General features: G+C 33.7%; 2 protein-coding genes across 9 annotated transcripts in view; one reads left to right on the top strand and one right to left on the bottom strand.

The window, feature by feature from the left end:
- Positions 1-11,257, bottom strand: part of LOC143192364 (uncharacterized) — a 28,782-nt gene extending 17,525 nt beyond the window's left edge. For 4 of the 7 annotated variants that reach the window (XM_076397658.1, XM_076397659.1, XM_076397661.1 and 1 more), the window contains exons 1-3: positions 10,969-11,257; positions 9,003-10,417; positions 1,003-1,431 (exon numbers count right to left, since the gene is read on the bottom strand). In XM_076397658.1, the coding sequence (XP_076253773.1) occupies positions 1,003-1,431; positions 9,003-10,181 (1,608 nt within the window). In that variant the 5' untranslated portion in view covers positions 10,182-10,417; positions 10,969-11,257. The remainder of the gene's footprint in view (positions 1-1,002; positions 1,432-9,002; positions 10,418-10,968) is intronic. The other 3 variants (XM_076397663.1, XM_076397664.1, XM_076397660.1) reach the window with 2 other exon arrangements.
- LOC143192392 (uncharacterized) lies at positions 11,137-17,838 on the top strand. Of its 2 annotated transcripts, none has more exons than XM_076397742.1 (10): positions 11,137-11,358; positions 11,671-11,771; positions 11,825-11,935; positions 12,036-12,175; positions 12,242-12,379; positions 12,833-12,922; positions 13,414-13,636; positions 15,883-15,996; positions 17,536-17,665; positions 17,725-17,838. In XM_076397742.1, the coding sequence occupies exons 1-10, from the start codon at positions 11,268-11,270 to the stop codon at positions 17,781-17,783; spliced, it is 1,197 nt and encodes a 398-aa protein (XP_076253857.1). In that variant the 5' UTR covers positions 11,137-11,267; the 3' UTR covers positions 17,784-17,838. The 2 variants fall into 2 exon arrangements, with proteins under 2 accessions (XP_076253857.1, XP_076253856.1); XM_076397741.1 differs by having other exon boundaries at positions 13,363-13,636.
- Positions 17,839-19,028: the final 1,190 nt, after the last annotated feature.

The raw sequence follows: 19,028 nt of genomic DNA, 5'->3' as shown, positions 1-19,028 counted from the left end.
ACTATTCAACGCCGCATTGTTAAAGTACGTCGACACCATAGTCCTAAATTTATTTCAATGGTACCAATACAAATAAACAAAGCTTGAATATATATGCAAATAGACGTCTTAATAAGTCGCGTTTGATGGTCAACCAAGATTATCCGTCCCTAAATAGGTGTTAAAATACCGAAGTTACATATAAAATATCAATATATCACGTATATAATCCGTGTTTTTAATTTGTATTTTGCTGAAGTCAATTTCTTCCTCACAAAGAGTCGGAATAAGGCCTTGGGATAAATACAGCACTCCTCGTAAATCTATTGATATATAGTCGTTCCTATATACTGCCAAATGTCGTTTGTAAAAATGATGATTGACTGATAATAATTATATTTTTGAATTTGTCAGAAAATAATACGAATAAACAAATAAATATATAACCATGCACCTAATATCAGATACCATGTACAACGCTATCAGTGATTTTAAATAAGCTCTTTGTCGGATTAACGGTTACTGGATAAACATTGTTTAACATCTTTATGACAGCATAATAAAAAAGGTACACAGCCGGTTTGTTTGACGGAAAATATTTGTCCCTAAACCTGCATCGTTCCGAGATATTTACTTAATACTTGGATTTATAGTACGCACGTCTGCAATACCGATGGCACTTCATTTTATCTCATTTGTTTTACTACAATGTAAATATGGAAAGAATATTCTCGTTCAGAATGCATCTAAACGGACGTTACATTAGATGACCCACAAAGATAATACCAGCTCAAGAAACAAAAGCATCAAAAATCATCCTCGATATTAAGTCTGCTTCTCAACCAACTTTCTTCAAAAAACCTTGCCATTGCTTTGTTTCGGGACACTTTTTTCATACTTTGGGTGGAAGTTGTCCACTTTTCATGATAATTTATGATGTGATATGATTTATGGTTGCAAAACCGCAAATATTTTCTTGTCAACTCGATGAAACCTTACGACATAACCAAACAAACGTCTTACCGCTCGATCGTGCATCATCCTCACCTGGAGCGCCTTCAGGTCCGCGTAGATCTCCGTGGACGTCTTCTCCAGCGAGTTCCCGGAACCGGGGCCGCCGCGCTCCTGCGTCAGCCGGTACATCAGCGTGGGATACTTCTGGCCTGGCTTCTCGCTCAGAAACTGCTCCATCCTGGTCAGATGGAACGCGTAATCGTAGATCTCCTGGTTGTTGAGCGCCGAGGCATGCAGCGTGTAGTACATGGCCAGGACGCAGTGCCCATGGAATATGTTGCATAGGTACTTCTGGGTGCAGTGCTTGATGTCCAGCAACCATTCGGCGAACGAATGGTGGAACAGGCGTATGCACCCGTTCTTGGAGATGACTATCACCCTCTTCAGAAGGTGGAAGCGCTTGCGGAAGTCGTCCAAGGTGATTTTGGAATTGTTAACCTGTGAAATTAACAAGAAATTAGTTAGGTCTTTCAGTTGTTATGACTGATAAATGACTATTACTTTGACGCAATTAACACATATTTTGATCAAACCAATTTCAATCATCAATTATTTCAGATTCGATTCAAATTTAAATGATGATCAATGAAGGAACCCGGGAAGATGCGTCACGTCTTGAACAGCATATAGTTTATTGTGATAACTAAACAATCTTGTCTGACATTTTCAGAAGCTCATTTTGTATTATACTGTTGAAAATGGTACAACTATAAGGAAATGTTCAACATACTTTTATCATAAAACTGCACAAGTATATACCAAATTATCGATGAAAAAAAAAGAAACAAAAAATAACTAAAAGAAGATCTGAACAATGGATAAAGTGTAACAAATCAAAACAGTAGCTGAAAGACTATAAAAACAGAATATTCCAAATACTTTCTAATTTTAAAGATTTTTTTTTCACGTAAGATGATATGTTTGCAATATTTTAGCAATAACCTTAAAACACAATCGATTAACTGATACTTCATTATTATATAAATCAGTCAGCAATATTGCAAGCATATTATACTAAAGAAGGTATTCTAGTCTAGAAATGTTTTCGTATTTTCAAACCTTAACCCTTCAAGAATATGCATTCAGAAGGAAACTTGTACTGCTTTTTCGATAAGAACACAATATCATGGTTAGATTCAATGTGACTTGAACATTTTAAAGACACAACAGATTAATTTAAAGACACAGCAGTCATCTATTAAGAAAAACGGAAATTACTTTCATCGCAACCTTATATTACGAGTCAAACAATAAAATTGCACAAAACCACTTGTCAAACATGTTTTAACAACAATCAGAATAACAGAGAACTGATCTTTTAGAGTAGATATCATTTAAATTGCAAAGGCAACTTGATTTTCAAAACACGGGTAATATACCTACAACATTCTAAGATAATTTTAAAAACAGAACATATTTTAACTGATATACCACTGTTACGTTATCAGTAGATAATAAATCAATCAATTATTGCACATTGCAATATACGATTGATCAAATGAGTGAAATAAATATTGATTTCTCGGTAACGTTAATTATTAAGTTTTATTTGAACAGTGCACTGGAATAGATGGCAACAGTCTAAGGCCACTGAATCATTCAAAACGTAATACCCGAACAAATTGCAAAAATAAATAGTGATAGCTTTTGTTTTAACATCAAAATCACATGTTCTGACATCGATAAACTAGTGGAATAATTAGACATATCAGAAAAATAAACACAACAAACTTGACTGGATATTTAGGTTTGGTTAAAAAATTGCAACCAAAAGATGACATTAATAAGAATTAACTCTTGGTCCTAGTAATATGAGACTACAGGGAAATCAAAAAGTCGTATTTGGATTGGTTAGTAGAGTGAAGGCGCAAACAAACCAAACCTACCCGTATTTCCTTGAGAAGAAAATTTCGCTAAGGATATTGCTATTGGAATTGAAAGTTGAAAAACTTCACTTTCAATTCAAGTCAGTAAAAATTAATTTATGTTTATAAAAATATATAAATGGTGGTTATTGGACAGACATAGTCCTTCGTGTTTAAAATCAACAATTTGAAACGCACAAAAAACTGATATAGTACTAAAAATGCAGACCATAACAAAGAACAAACTGCAAAGGAATTCAAATATAACGCCTCCGTCTTTATGTTCATAAACTACTTAGTGGAAATATATATATATATTGAAAAAACTATGACCATCCATGCATGAAATTTCAATAAAGTAAAAAATGTAACAACACCGATTAAAATATATTCCAAAAGTAATTCTAGCTTTTGCTTTTATTTATGACTCAATTTACTATAAATAGAAATTTCGGACAATTTTCGATGCTTATTCACTTGTTCGTTAACCTTTCAATAATCACGAAATATCGTAAAATCAACCGATCGTTATTAGTAAAATATTGAATGAAGAACTTACACAGGATTATAGCACATCGTGTATTTAGCACCATTCCACCACTGACTTTGCTACCGTTAGTGAACTATCGATACAATAGAAGTCAGTGTCATTTACCATCCGAAATGAATAATTCATTTAAAAATTTTTAGTGAAATATTTTCCATTCATGACCCGCATGTGCTGGGCGCGTAAAAATGCAATTTACGTTTTTCTACCTATGCGGTACCGTTCGAATGTTCCTGGTTCGTTTTGGGACGCTAAAAATTATACACCTTTAGAGGGCTCGTCCCTTGATAAGTTCAGCGGAGCGCTGACTGTTGGTTAACAGTAGAACTAAAATTTAAAAAAAATGAACCAAGAAAGTTTCGCAAACAAATGCACACCATTAAGACCGTTTTGAAAAAAAATGGTAGTCGGATGGAACAAGATCCGGTCTATACGATGGCGTTTGTATCCGCACCGCATTTTTCTTTTTTTGGTAGTAAAAAATCAGAAAATGTCCTTCTGGAATCACATTTCAAACGTGCAATAGCATCCATTGGGGAGAAACGAAATTACTTCTTCCCCAGTATCAAATATATTTCATATTTTATAAGAATAAAATATCATGGCTAAATTTAATGTAATTTGAAAACTTTAAAGACTCAGAGAACTATGTGATCCGAAATAAGAGGTTAAAAGTGGTGTGAACCGGGCTCTACAACGTTCAGCTTCCTCTGATATAATTACTTGTTTATTAAATATTAAATAATTGTTTATTGTTAAAATAATGCTAAATAAATAATCATTATAAATGCTTATTATGTTAAGTAATAAGTGTAAATTGGCTTTCCGGATTCATAGTGGTTGTTGGCCAATTTTTTTCCGAGGATCCTTCAAAATAGAAATAAAAACGTTTCTACTGATATCTTTATTATTCGGATTATGATGTTATACAAGTATACCGAAAAACAGCTGTGATATAAACAGTTTCAAAGTCGTTTTATCTACAATTAACTCAGTTACACCTTACGTTTTCGATACTTATGTCTAATTGCACCAAATCAGTTTAGTTAGACCAACTAGAAACAATTTTTTTTTTATTTTACTGAAAATGTTTATTATTCTTTTAACTTCTTCGCTTTTCAATATCACTTCGCAGATTTTTCTAAATATTACGTCACCTCCAAAAACAGTAATCTTTCTTTTCGTTGAAAATCCTTACATGGGGAAAACGAAAACGTTAAATGAGAATTTTTTCAAAATAGCAATGAATTCGTCTACTTACACATCATAACTATAATAAAAAAATTAATTAGACCTTGTAAAATTATAATTGTGATAAAAAAAATATGCCATAGTTCATCAATTGTTATGTGCAATTAAAAAATGATTCCATATGATTAGCAAGTTTCGATATAGAGAAATGTTCATGAAAATAAGTGTTTATATTTCTCATTACTTAAAAAAAAACATTGTTCTTGCAATAAACCTTTTTTTAGTTAGCTGTGTCAGATGCTAAAAAATAGTGTTAAATGTTTTACGATAATTACATATTTGGATTTCCGTTATAATTACCATAATTAATTTAATTTAATATTTCGTAAATAAATATTTACGAAGTAAATATTAAGTAAATTATTAGAAAATAAAACCAGGAGCAATAAAACCGAGATATACTATAATTTATTGGAGATAGATATAGGAGAGGGGGAAATAAAGAAAATCCACCGCGGAGGGGCTTGAAATAGGATATGAGTAAGTTATTTAAATTTTGTTACAGTTCTCCTTTGATCTTATTTTGAGGGTTAAGTTTTAAAAACGATTTTTTCAAATTTATAAACTAGCAAACATCCAGCAAAGAAAAAATAAATCAAGACCCTCATTAAACCACAAAAAAATACATCGAAGATGGAAATTTATTTCAACAAAGCAAAATTTAAAAAACGCGGGCTACTTTTTCACGTACCTCATATATAAACAACACCACGCCGTTACCAAAACGCCAGATTAGCGGCCGAATGATGATTTAACTGCGCCATTTTCATCGAGGCTATTAACTTTTTAATCTGCCTTATTAATTTGCTTCTCCCAACTACTGTCCCAGAAATATTAAGCTTAATCGCTCTAACGACCGTACTTTATTGATATCAGGTATTACGTTAGATCGTTAAGGTGTGTGAGTGTGTTTAGGTAGCCTATATTGTTTGCTTTCGTTTCCTATCACGGTTATTAATAAATTATCAAATCCTGATGACTTCTAACATAGTTATAAAAAAGGTACTTATAAAAAAGGAGTGATAGAATGTTGAATCGAAAACAAAACACACGTAAACCAAGTTTGAAATCAAGTATTCTGTTGATTTGAAATAAAATGATATGACATTTATATTTTGATAATAATTTCCTATGATTAACTGTGAAGATCTAGATTAGAATCCATGTAACATGGATACGGACCAATTTAGGAGACATTCTTGTTGTTTTCAATCAATAGCTTTATTGCGAAAAATCGGTACAATGTATGTACCACAGGGTAGTTTCTTGGGACCACTCCTGTATCTGCTCTACACTGCTGATATCCCAACAACAAAAGAAAAAGTACTTGGAACATTGGCCGACGACACAGTTATCATGGCAAAAAGATGCATGTCTCCCTAAAACTGTAGAAAAAGTATAAGTAGCGGTCAACAAGATCTACAAATGGACTAGAGACTGGAAAATACAGCTTAGTAGCTCCAAATCCGTCCACGTTAATTTTGAGTTGAGGCGAAATGACAAAAATATAATTATATCATTTGACGGATGCCCAATTCCTCAGACAGAATCCACTAAATACGATAGTAGATTAAATTGAAAACATCATGTTAGACAAAATGCAGAGCAAATTAAACTCAAAGTCAGGTTAGTCAGAAGATACTCTCAATTTGACTTTGATTTTAGGTCATATTGTTTATCAAGTGAGATTGAGTTATCAGTTCGTCATAAAGGCAATTTGGACCTACAGGGTGCAAATATGGGGTTGCACTAACATCCAACGCACCCAAAACAAAGTTCCACGATTAATTACCAATGCTTACCGCTACGTAGCCAACGAAGAGCCGCACGATCTCGAAATGGATATACAAAGTGATCCAATATTTCGCCTTAAAACATGAAATAAGGTTGCTAAATCACAGCACCGTGGAAGCAATACAGATACAGGGCAAAACACCAGAAATCAAAAGATTGAAGCGAACCAAACGACACGAATTTATTTAGTATATAAGTATATTCTGTACCGATGTATTAATCCCGTACTCGGCTTCTTTATGTATTAATCCAAGTACAACAGAACAGTAGTAATAAAATAATTTGTAAATTAATATTATTTAAGTATATCTCATGTACGATGTCATTAATTTCAAAAAAAAACTTCGAGGAAATGACACATACTTAAAACTGAAGCCTGACAGCGAGACTTCAACATGAAGTTGGTTACAAATATACCCGATGCGATTTAATACACAGTAACACCCTCTACTAAACCCTTTAAAACTAAGTTATAGACCTGATAATAATATTTACTTTAACATCAACAAAATTCATTTAATAAAAAAAGGATTACTTTTTCGCGAAATTAATATAAACACATCTTATCTGTTGCTTAATATATAACAAAAATCAACTGGACGCCGTCTTTGCATCATCGAAATTTCCGCCACTGCCTGTTATAGTGATTTGTCCATGCCCTTGATCTCAGGTCACCCATATGTTCAACATATATACATGTATGTTTATTTCTAATCATTCGATGCTGTAGTTCTATCATTTAAATTATTTCGAGCGCCGACAGCTTTAATTAAATCGAAACTATCCGTTATATCAATGGCGAATTGTTTAAAGTAACAATTCAGTTCAGATTCGTCTATTTCCTCTCTCTCATTCCAACGCATTTCAATGTGTATTTGTTATTTTTCCTTTAAAGCCTTTCGTTGGTGGTATATTTGATTTCCACCAGAGTCTTCGTTCTCTATTTCCTTACACATTGTCTTTGATAACAAATAGACGTGACAGTAAACAATAATCACAAAAATGCTGTACGTATGTAATGAAATAGGATTAAGAGATTTAGAACAATCTATTTATTTTCACATCTAAGGCGAGGTTAATAATCTATTTCATAAAATAAATCTACGAATGGAATCGAAAAATGATATTTTGTTTTATGTTGTGTCTGTTTTAAATTCAATAATCAATTGAAAACTACAAAATTTACCCAAAAACCTATAATATAGGTATAAATCATTTGCTGTATTCACCTGGGTTAGTGCAGTGCTATTCATAAAATACATTTGCTAAAAAACATGGAGATAATTCCAAAACATAATCCGATATTCTTGTTCAGCATTATTCTTATTCTGTGAAAATATCGGTAAACGTTCGTCCTTATTTTGAAACACACTCTGTATATAAGAATGAATACTTTTACTACCTGAAGGTCTAAATGAAGAACTAAATGATTCATTCGATTTTTTATGGATTACTTTTTCACGCACCTAATATTTTTTCAATCAAGGTTAAAAGCAAATATATGCAATGAAAATTTGCATAATACATTCAACTTCCAAATAGAAATAAAATTAGTATGAATGGAATGCCTCAAGAATGTCCTAATAGTATTGCGAAACAGTGGGGTATGATTCAAAGTCCTTGGTTCCTAATCAAATAAGAGGGTCAAAAGACGTATTGTGATATAAACAGAAATTCAAGTATTCCGATATTTATTTTAAATAGATTCAAAGCCATCGCCGACTTATCAGTGTTATCAATCATCTCCTATTTTGATTGTGGACTATTTCCGTTCTAATTGTTTTTAAATAACGCATTGTCACATCTGAGTAAAGAGGATGTTATGTAACTGTCACTGTCATGAATTGTATCGCGAATAATAGAAACATATACCTAAGCCCTAGATATAATGGATAAAAGAAGATATATACTAAAAATGCTTAGAACGAACTACAAACAATTGGAAGGGTACGTTAAAAAGATAAAAAACTGACCAGACTGATTCAATCCAAAGGATCTAGGAAGAATACTTTTAAGTGTTAAGCCAAGTATTTAACATAACCATTCGTTTGTTTTGCACAGTTAACTAAATCTTTCAATTGTAACTAAACTGACAAGGATTAAAACGAATTATTTAATAAACTACCATTTCGTTTGCATGGTTAACTAGATCTTTCTGATCTAAAATAGAAATTAAATTAAAACAATTACAATGTATCAAGAGCATTGTTACACATTAGAGTATAATAATAAACTACAATTATTGAGCCTAAAAATATTAAATATTTTCAAAGAAATGGCATTCTTCCTTTCCATATTTTAACGCAGCTGTCTAAAAATATTATAAATAACAACGCAATGACTAAATCTAAACTAAATATTTACCAAAGACCACACTATTTAATAAACAATTACTTGTTTTGCATGGTTAATAATAATTTTCTATTCTGATTGAACTGGCAGACAAAAAAAAGGACATATTTAGAACAACCATTTGTTGTTGCATAGGTAACTAGATTTTTTATTCTCAATAATTACACATTGACTCTCGTATATAAAAAAATAATGCTTACCTTAACTATATCGAACAGCAAAGCTTCATTCAGAGCACACTTGGCCGCCAAGATCACGTTCAACAAGGGTTGCACTTTAGCGAACTGTCTCCGATTGAAAAGTCTCTGACACAACCACAAATACAGTCCGTTCAATGTCCCGGGAATTTCGCGGATCTCCCTCAACACTATGAAGTTGTCGGCCACGCCGTCTAGCACTTTCTCGAGGTAGAGGAAACAGCCGTTGCTTTTGATGTGAAGCTGGTTGAGCATTTCCGCGGTATCGCGACTGATGTGCTGCCGCAAGCTATTCTCTTGATCCAAGCGGGCCAGGATGTATTGCTGCACATCCCTGACGACCTGTGTTTTTCTCAGATCGTCCAGGCTAAGCTTCCTAAATCCGGTGAACATTTTGGCGATGCTTTTTGATTGTTTCTTGGCCGTGCACACCAGCAGCAACCACTGCGGGAACAAATGGTGATGGTTGGCTAGTAACTCGGCGATGGTTCTCGATAACGAGCTCCGATCCTTCGGCTTGGATCTGGTCAGGGTTGAATTGGAATACACAAAACTATGTTCGTCTATTGAGTCGATGATAATAAACAACGAGGTTTTCGGAGGATCTATTTCTAGCAAAGGGAATAACAATGCCCTTTTTAAACAGTCATCTGGGTTGTTTTCAATGTTTTTCGCCCTCAGTGCGATTTGAATTTCCGGATCAGACTTTAGCTTCTCTAAGTAGGCATCAGCGATAACTGTGCGAGGATTCACTGGTAGTGTAGATATTGGAGGAGGTTCCGGTTGCTCAAGATTACAATAGAGACTCTCTTGAGGTATGTTTTGTTTTTCCTGCGCCAACTTCCTTCGAATGCTCCTTTCCTTGTGGCTCTCTGTTGAATGATTCAATATCTGTGTCACCAAAGACCTCACAAACTCGCTCAACGAAAGGCTCTTTTCATTATGGCCTTGTAAAAAATGGTAACAAAGCAGTCTACGGTTCAAAGCTCTCTGTTGTCTTCCAGATAGGCCTTGGGAGGGCCAGCACAATTCCGAACAAAACGTCGTTTTACCACAGCCTGAACTACCCAGTAACAGTGCCCCGCAGGTTTTCGACACGGGCCTCTGGTCTAGACAATGGAGCAGTTTTTGAAATGCCCACTCTCTACAGTAAAACTTTTTTCTGTCCTCTTGTGCCATCATTAAAAAATAAATCTAAATTTATTTGTCAAACGGACGTCAAATAATGGGGGTTTCGGTAACTCTCTAACAGTTAACAAATTCCAGTCTTATAATTCGCTTAGTTACGTATCAAAGTTGCGCTTAGTATTCTACATTTTTATATAAGCTCAGTTACCTTTTCCTTATATTATGCCTTTTGTCAAACACAAGGAAAGCTGGTTGAAATTGTGCCATAGCAGATCAGCTATTCAAAAACACTAAAACAAACAAATTTACTATTACTAATTACATCAATCAAATGCAAAAATACGTATGCATCGCAATACCGAACACACAACACTAAATAACGTTCAAAAACAATAACTAATTAAAATATAAAATGGGATAAGCTCTTAGCTCCATGTAAATTAATTTTTTTAAGGTCATGAGATGACTCATATGCTTTTTAAAAAGGAGAATGTGCATCAAATATCTGCCAAAACTACAAAAACATTACTACAACAATATAAAAACTAATATTCGATAATAAACGTCTAGTTAAATTAATTTTTTCATCATACAAAAAAATATAGAAAGTAGAATAACACAAGTTAAAAGAGTATAATTTCAAACACAAACCCAAAATCGGAGAGGTATTTTACGTATATTTCTACGATCTATATAAGTGAAAATTGAATTTAAACAAATTGTTTACACACTCTAATTTATTATTTTACCATAAATATAAGATAAATTTATCTGTTAACTACGAGCTTCCCAAACACCCACGTACCGTACATGACTGAAAATATAATCGAATAAATCTTACCAATTCCGGTCGAGAAACTAACTCGGAACCAAATACAACTAAAAACTAAATCACTTTAATAAAATTTTCACTTTATTTATTCAATTTTTGCCATAAATATTTTTGGTTATGACAAAATCGCCTGTCAACCGGATTACTGAAAAAGTCGCCGTGTGGCGGCGCATACAACAGAGCACTAAATTTAAACGATGTGACAGATGTAATTCACGAAATTAATTAATCAAAACAAATCAGTGTCAAATTATGATCCAAATTTAAAGTATAACGATACTAATTGTCCTGTTATCGAAAAACTAACGATGTCCTGTGCACGGTGTGGAAGTGGAATATACAAAACCGAAGAATTTATTTCACTAAATAAAGTTTGGCATAAACAATGTTTCAGCTGCTGTGAGTACAGAGTATTCTGGCATATATTCGTTATATTATTAAAATAAATTTAGAGATACCCTACAAGGAATATGTTGAAAAGGTTTACTACGCGCCATCTCTGGGATTTTATCAGAACTATATAATAATATCTGTAGGTTGGTAGCTTTAAATTTAGCATCCCACGGAAAGATGGCGCTGAAGTAAAATATTTGACTATTTTAAGTAACTGGGCATTGTTGGAAATAAAATTGTCAAAATGTCATAGAATTTAAATCTACAGTTAATGTTTTATTAAAAACACTAAAAATTCATAGTAATTCTCAAAATTAGATCAATGTAGCAAGCGTTTGGACAAAGATAATGTGAAAATATTCCAGGGAGAACTTTTTTGTCAATGCTGTTACGACTCGGTCATCAAAAAATTGTTTGAGGTAATTTGTTTGATTTGAATTTAGTTGAAATTACGAAATTACTTTTTTTATAGGTTATATCTAAATCTTCGCTCTATAGACCGTGTAAAGTAGTGTCGTCTCCCAGTTGTACATTTAATAAAACTGTGCCTGAAACAACTACCAAAAAAAGATATTGTTTCCAGGTAACTTGGAATTATTTGGATTGAGAGTGTCAAATATGAATAATAGTTGGTGTCGTGTGTTATTAGATTAAATGTAATTGCGAATCTGTTTTTTATGTAGAGATGTTCAAGACCCGCACAATCGTGTAGTTGCATACCAAATAAGCCTACGGTTAAAAATGAGTATTGTTTCTTGTTCCCTTTACCTCGAGAAGTTGCCAATTACTATAACAGAGCCCACATGAAAAGCCAAAATTTCTCGTAAGATCGGAATATTTTCTAATAATATTTGAAGGTTTTATAAAAAACAATAATTTGGTGACATAGGGAACCTAATCGTTGTTGTTCATCGTCACCATCTCCTCAGCAATGCTCCTCCTGCTGTAAAAAACCTTGTTCCTGTAGCATCCAACTTAGAACCTTACCGAATCAGTGTTGTTGTGAACTCCCCCCACCACCGTGCAAGTAAGTTTTTGACAGTTTTCATCGGTGACATAAACGGTAATTTGTTTTGGTTATGTGGCATGTATTGTTCATAGTGAAATATTTGATTGCTTGTGTGTTGCTTTAAAATTTTCTATATTCTGTATTTATTCCAAAGAAACAAGAGATTATTTACAAACATTTTAGTTTTGAAATAATTAAGAGAACTAATAGGTAAGTTTTAGTTCTCGATATTGTTTTGTGATTAGTCTAATTTTAATATGCATAATTTTTTAAATGATAATTATTAATGAGTTATCGAGATAAGTATTTAATAACTGGACAGTTAATAACAAGTAATAAAATACATTGACAAATATAAACAAATTCGTTTTGTTGAAATGCGCATACTTGCACTGAACCAATCAAAAAACCGGCTTCGTTATCTTTATTTTGTATATATGTATACGTGAATATTGTTGGAATGTTTCGAAGATGCTGCTGCAACAGTAGGCCGTCTCCACCCAAATGTCCCGCCATGAAATGTCACTGTCAGCAACAAGATTCCTATCAGCCAATAAAAAAGTAAGATTTTTCAATTTTATTTTGTATTCCGTTTCGGAATTGTCTGGGGCGTCAATTGTTTTTAAAAGAGAAAAACTTATTTCTTTGACAGCATAAATTGACATTGACAGACGCCACTTAATCTTATTATTATCTACTCTTGTTTGTACTTTATGCTTTTATGTTTGTTTAGTTTATAAATACATATTATTTTAGTAACAGTAATTTCTTAATTGGTTATTTTCATTTAGTTAATTGGTAGAGACATTAGTTTACGCCAACTATGATTTTTTTTTGACAAGAGTCTATACTTAGGGATGCATGCGTACTAAAATTGATTTTGCCATGTTGCCGGTTCTTGTAAATTATATGTAGATTTTAAGAATATAAGTTATATAATATAATATAATTATATATATACATATATATTTAATTGGTGAGTCTCTAACGTTTTCTTACAGTTTCATGGGGATTTTTAATGAGTTATGCCAATCAGATCTGATTGATTCAAGGTGCCATCCGTGTCGTCGTTGCCCATGTATGCCGCAACGTTCCGTGACCACGCCACCGCGTCAGTCTCCGTGTCCCCACTGCTGCTGCGAGAAAGAAGAACAACAACACTATTCCAGCCATAACAAAACCGAACAGTGCTGTCCCCCCAAGAGCGACTGCCGATGTCAGAAAAGCGAGCCGTGCTATTGCCAGAGGAAGCCGGAATGTTGCCCGCAAAAAGTCGTATGACGATTTTATTTTCTCTTAACTCGCCGTATATACATCCGAAACCAATCCTTCGCAAGTTAAATCGGGCGGGCTATTTGCATGGGTCGCGATATCGTGAAATATATGCAGAAACTGTGAAGTTCCCGTAACTGTACATGTTTTGGGTCTTGATCTCTATAACAGTGATATAAACGTTTATTTGGTGGTCGAAAATACGAGGGCAGTTTAATAACTGCCATCCATTAATAGTCTCCTGTGAGATTTTGAGTAACCTCAGATCTAGATTTTAAGTATTTTAACTTTATTGTCACAAAATACCATCACCTAAACAGAAGAAAGACTTAATAAATACTATAGGGATTCTACACCATCGATTTCAATGATTAATGGACTCCGCACAAATGGCGAATATTACTCAGAGTTTATAGAAATATTTGATATTGATTTCAAGCAAAAACGACACTCAATTTGGGGAAGAAAAAATGCTCCATCAAGGGCATACCTGTGTAATTATCATGGCAAAAATCCATAAATTGAGCTAATAACTGCTGCCCAACCAAGCGTATTCACCAGACTTAGCCACAGGTCATCACTGAAACCTGGCCTTGAGAATGATTTGATTTTAGTCACATCAACCTCTTGGATTTTTTTAGTGACTTTACCAACAGTTTAACGTGGGCTCCGCACCACGGTCCCCGGCATTAAGCCTACCGATTGGTCAGTGACCAACTTAGAGACCTCGCCAGAAAACATCTGGTCTTACCCAGCCTGGTTACTGGCGTGGCTGTGTTCATTTTCCTTGTCGGATTTTTCGCAAACACTTTCATCTTTTAGACAAACACAAACATACCACCATGCTCTAATAGGATTCGAACCCGCGACTATCGCAACAGTAGAAGGACCGTCCTGTCACCTTTACTACTGCGCCATCAAGCCGGCTAAATGTATTGAGTTAAAAGGTTGATGTTGAGAAACAAAACGCTATTTTACTGAGAAAAATATCTTTTATTCAAGAAGTCATCTACTTATCAGACTTCCCTCGTTTTTATCTCTAAGAAATAGTTAGTTTTTATGTGATGGGTCTAGGATTCCGTACTCTTCTAGACTAGTCAATTGACTTTTTGAATTTGGGATTGTGGTAGATCACATTTTATGACCAATACGCTACAATTAAAATGGTTCAAAATGAGAATATTGGTCAATCCGTCCGGTAGCCATTTTCCCTCCTTTGGAACGGTGGGAAACGATTGGTCCATCAGCTGCTAAGCTGTTTTGAGAGTTTGAGCTAAGGTTTCATCCAATAAGTCTTCCAATTTCATTATCGTCGCACTTTTTTTTGATCATCCAGGTCGTTTTTTGGCTCTGACACGATGTTTAGTCTCTGTATATACTAAATAACTCAATAATATTAAGTGGAAAACTGTTATTTTATTAACCGACTTCAAAAAAGGAGGAGGTTCCATGTTCGACTGATTTTCAAAATTATCCCAAGTCAGGATCTGTTGGGTGGAGGAGAAGGGGGAATCGAAATCGGCAATCGATAACAAAAAAAAATGAAGTGACTTCAAAAAATAGATAAGGAACTCCCTAAAAATTAAAGAATAATCAAACTTAGATTTTTAACACAAAAAAAACACGTTTTAAAATAAAATATATACATTATAATCGTTGTAATAACTAAATAAAAATAAAAGCCTAATTTAACATATCTACTACACGTATTTTATATTCTACTACATACACACAATTTAGCTTAATACCTACCTAAATATATTTAACTATTTACAATAATATTTTACTACCAGTAAAAGGTAGGTATTAAGCTAAATTATGTGTATGTAGTAGAATATAAAATACGTGTAGTAGATAGGTTAAATAAGGTTTTTGTTTATATTTGTTTAGTTATTACAGATATTATTATGTACATATTTTATTTTCAAACGCTTTTTTTATGTAAAAAATCTAAGTTTAATTATTTTTTTTACCTTCTAGCGAGTTCCTTATTTATTTTTTGAAAGTCGGTTAATTTCATTTGTTAAAAATGTTTTATTTTTATGGAGAGATGTTAAAAGCATCGAATTTAGTAGTTAGGTTAAGTTATTTAGGAGTTGTTTACATTTATATCTCGTTTATGTTATCACCAATAGATATCGCTGGTCAAAATACAAATAAACATCTAATATTTGATTAAGATTTTAACTTAAAAACATGTAAATCCCCTCTAGCTTATTTTTTATTCAATATGATGAATTGTAAAATAGGTTTGCCCACCGAAACCCAAGTATTGTGTCTGCGGCAGCTCACGCCCATGTAACTGTAAGATGTCTCAGGTAAAAGCGCAGTGTACGTCGTACTGTCAAAGGTGCCGTCAGAAGGTAAGTTACTGATTGATTTTGAGGAATGGATTTTGGCGTTTTACATGTTTTTGTTTCCATTTATCGAAGAATTCTTTGATAACTTCATTTGGGTTTCTTGAAAACTAACACGTCAATTGAATTGAATTGTCCCCGGTCTGACACATAGATGGCGCTACTAGGATTAAATCCATATATCTTTTTAGTTAGCCCTAACCCTCGAAGGATGAGTGTATACATTTGACGGCTGTCGGATCATTAGTTTGTGAATTATAGTATTTTGAGTGAAGCAACTTTTGTTATTGTGAAAAAAATGGATGAAAATTAATTTCGCGTGTTGATAAAATATTGCTTTTTGAAGGGAAAAATACAGTTGAAGCAAAAACTTGGCTTGATGCCGAGTTTCCGGACACTGCCCCAGGAAAATCGACCATCAAGGATTGGTATGCTAAGTTTAGACGTCGCTAAATAAGCACCGAAGGCGCCTGAACGTAGTAGACGCCCAAAAGAGGTTGTTACAGACGAAAACATTAAAAAATCAACAAAATGATTTTGAATGACCGTAAATTGAAATTGAATGAAATAGCAGACACTCTAAAGATATCAACTGAACATGTACATCAAATCACTCACGAACATTTGGGTATGAGAAAGCTCTGTGCAAAGTGGGTGCCGTGAACTTTTGACCAAAAGCAACGACGAGTTGATGATTCAGAGCAGCGTTTGAAGATGAGCAAGCGTAATAAACCCGAGTTATTGCGTTGATATGTGACAATGGATGAAACATGGCTCCATCATTTCACTCCGAAGTCCAATTCACAGTCATCCGAGTGGACCTACAGCGTGGAAAAACGCAATAGTCGGCTGGCAGGGTTATGGCGTCTGTATGTTGGGATGCGCATGGAATAATTTTCATTGGCTACCTTTAAAAAAGAAGGACCATCAACAGCAACTATTACATAGCATTATTGGACCGTTTAAGGACGAAATCGCTGAAAAACGACCGCTTTTGAAGAAAAAGTAAGTGCTGCTTCACCAAGACAATACACCGTGTCACAAGTCCATGAATTGGGCTTCGAATTGCTTCCTCATCCACCGTATTCTCCAGATATGGTCTCCAACGACTATTTCCTGTTTTCAGATCTCAGAAGAATGCTCGATGGGAAGAAATTCTCGTCGAATGAAGAGGTGGTCTCCGAAACTGAAGCGTATTTTGGAGCAAAGGACAAATCGTACTACAAAAATGGCATCGAAGAGTTGGAGGGTCGCTATAATCAGTGAATCACCCTTGAAGGGAATTATGTTGAATAAAAAAAAATCAAATTTTGCCAAAAAATGTGTTTTACTATGGTAGGCCGGGGGACTTTTCAACTGACCTGTTAGCATTGACTAAGATCGCACGATGGTATAATAAAATACAAATTATTACTTCAAATTTCCAGTTATTTGGTATTTGTCTCCGGTTTGTAATTTGTAGCTTGACGTTTTATCTCCTCTGGTGGTCCGAACTGGCTAGTTCTAAACCTTCTGAAAATATTGAGACTTTTTTTGTGTTTGCAGGTATACGCTGCTGAAAAGATATCGGTATCCAGTGGAGCATTTCACAGTAGTTGTTTCACGTGCTACTGCTGCAACAAGTGCCTGGACGTCAAGAATGTTTATGAAGGATGCGGAGAAATCTACTGCAAACGTATCTCGACGATTTGGTAAGATTTTCTTGACGGTGTATCTTAAATTTCGTTATTTCAGAGTGCTACAATCATTTTTTCGGAATCAAGTATTACGGTTTCGGCAGAGTGAACAGCTGAACATATCCAGAACCATTGTATATCGTATTTTCAAATAAAATTATGTTTTTTTCGAGATATATTTTTCTAATTAATTAATTCAATAAAAAGGCGCCTACCTCTGGATAGTAACTTTATTTCGAAAATAGGACATTACCCGGTACTACATCTGGTAAGTAAGATGGTTAATTGATGATCTGATGGGATTTAATGACGATATATTTTATACTCAAATTAACTCCTGAGTTGAGCCTAAGTTCCAGTTTTAGAAATTTTATCATGGTCTTTATCATTAGTAACTCTTGAAATCTACGGAATCCACCTCTGTGGTGGATATTTGCGTTTACATTAATTGGAATTCAACAATCTGCCCAGTGGACAAAAAGTATTTCTTATGATAATTATTATATCATGTCTATTCAAAGGTATTTGTGTGACATCGACTCTGAGTTTTGTTCAGTTTGGCTTTGACATACAAGAAAATTTTAATCTAAATAAAATAATTGAACAAAAATATTATCAAATATAATTTATTCTATTTATTCTATATACAGTTAATTATACAGCCACAATAATTTATAGGTTAGAGTTATAACCTCTTATCACTTTTGTTTTCAAGAATTTTGCATACGTCTGACAACTGGACTACTTTGACAGGCTTATTCGTTTACATGTTTGAACTAATCCAGATAGCATTGTGTCTCTTTTCAACTAGAATAAAATGAGAAGGATAATATTATCTGGTTCTGAAACCAATTTACAATTTGCGGCAGGCATTACAATAAACATCTTGATGACGTATGTACAAAAAAGCTTTGAATAGACTACACACACTCTGTTCAAGGTTATTTTGTATCTATCATCTCATCATTCTGTATTCATCATCTAAATTTGTAACATCAAAACGTCGCAATGTTGCCGCATAGACCCCAAGGTTTAGTTCAGTTTGACTTTGGCATACAACAAAATTTTAATCTAAATAAAATAATTGAACAAACATGTAATCAAATATAATTTATTCTATTTATTCTATATACAGTTAATTATATAGCCACAATAGTTTATAGGTTAGACTTATAACCTCTTATCACTTTTGTTTTCAAGAATTTTGCATACGTCTGACAACCGGACGATTTTGACAGGCTCATTCGTTTACGTGTTCGAACTAATCCAGGTAGCATTATGTCTCTTTTCAACTAGAATAAAATGAGCAGGAAAATATCGTTTGATTCGAAAAATGAATTTGCAAATTACAACAGGCAATAC

This window comes from Rhynchophorus ferrugineus, unplaced genomic scaffold (assembly GCF_030347505.1).
Source record: "Rhynchophorus ferrugineus isolate W39M unplaced genomic scaffold, kcgeb_rfMv2 rfM3, whole genome shotgun sequence".
Lineage (NCBI taxonomy): Eukaryota > Metazoa > Arthropoda > Insecta > Coleoptera > Curculionidae > Rhynchophorus > Rhynchophorus ferrugineus.
This window is presented reverse-complemented; position numbering and strand designations above follow the sequence as displayed.

Bases quoted from the DNA above. Each gene is read 5' to 3' on its own strand.
- LOC143192392 (XM_076397741.1), top strand. From the start codon at position 11,268: ATGTCCTGTGCACGGTGTGGAAGTGGAATATACAAAACCGAAGAATTT. The intron at 11,772-11,824 runs GTAATTTGTTTG...CTTTTTTTATAG, and splicing joins TCATCAAAAAATTGTTTGAG to GTTATATCTAAATCTTCGCT. The intron at 15,997-17,535 runs GTAAGTTACTGA...TTGTGTTTGCAG, and splicing joins GTCAAAGGTGCCGTCAGAAG to GTATACGCTGCTGAAAAGAT.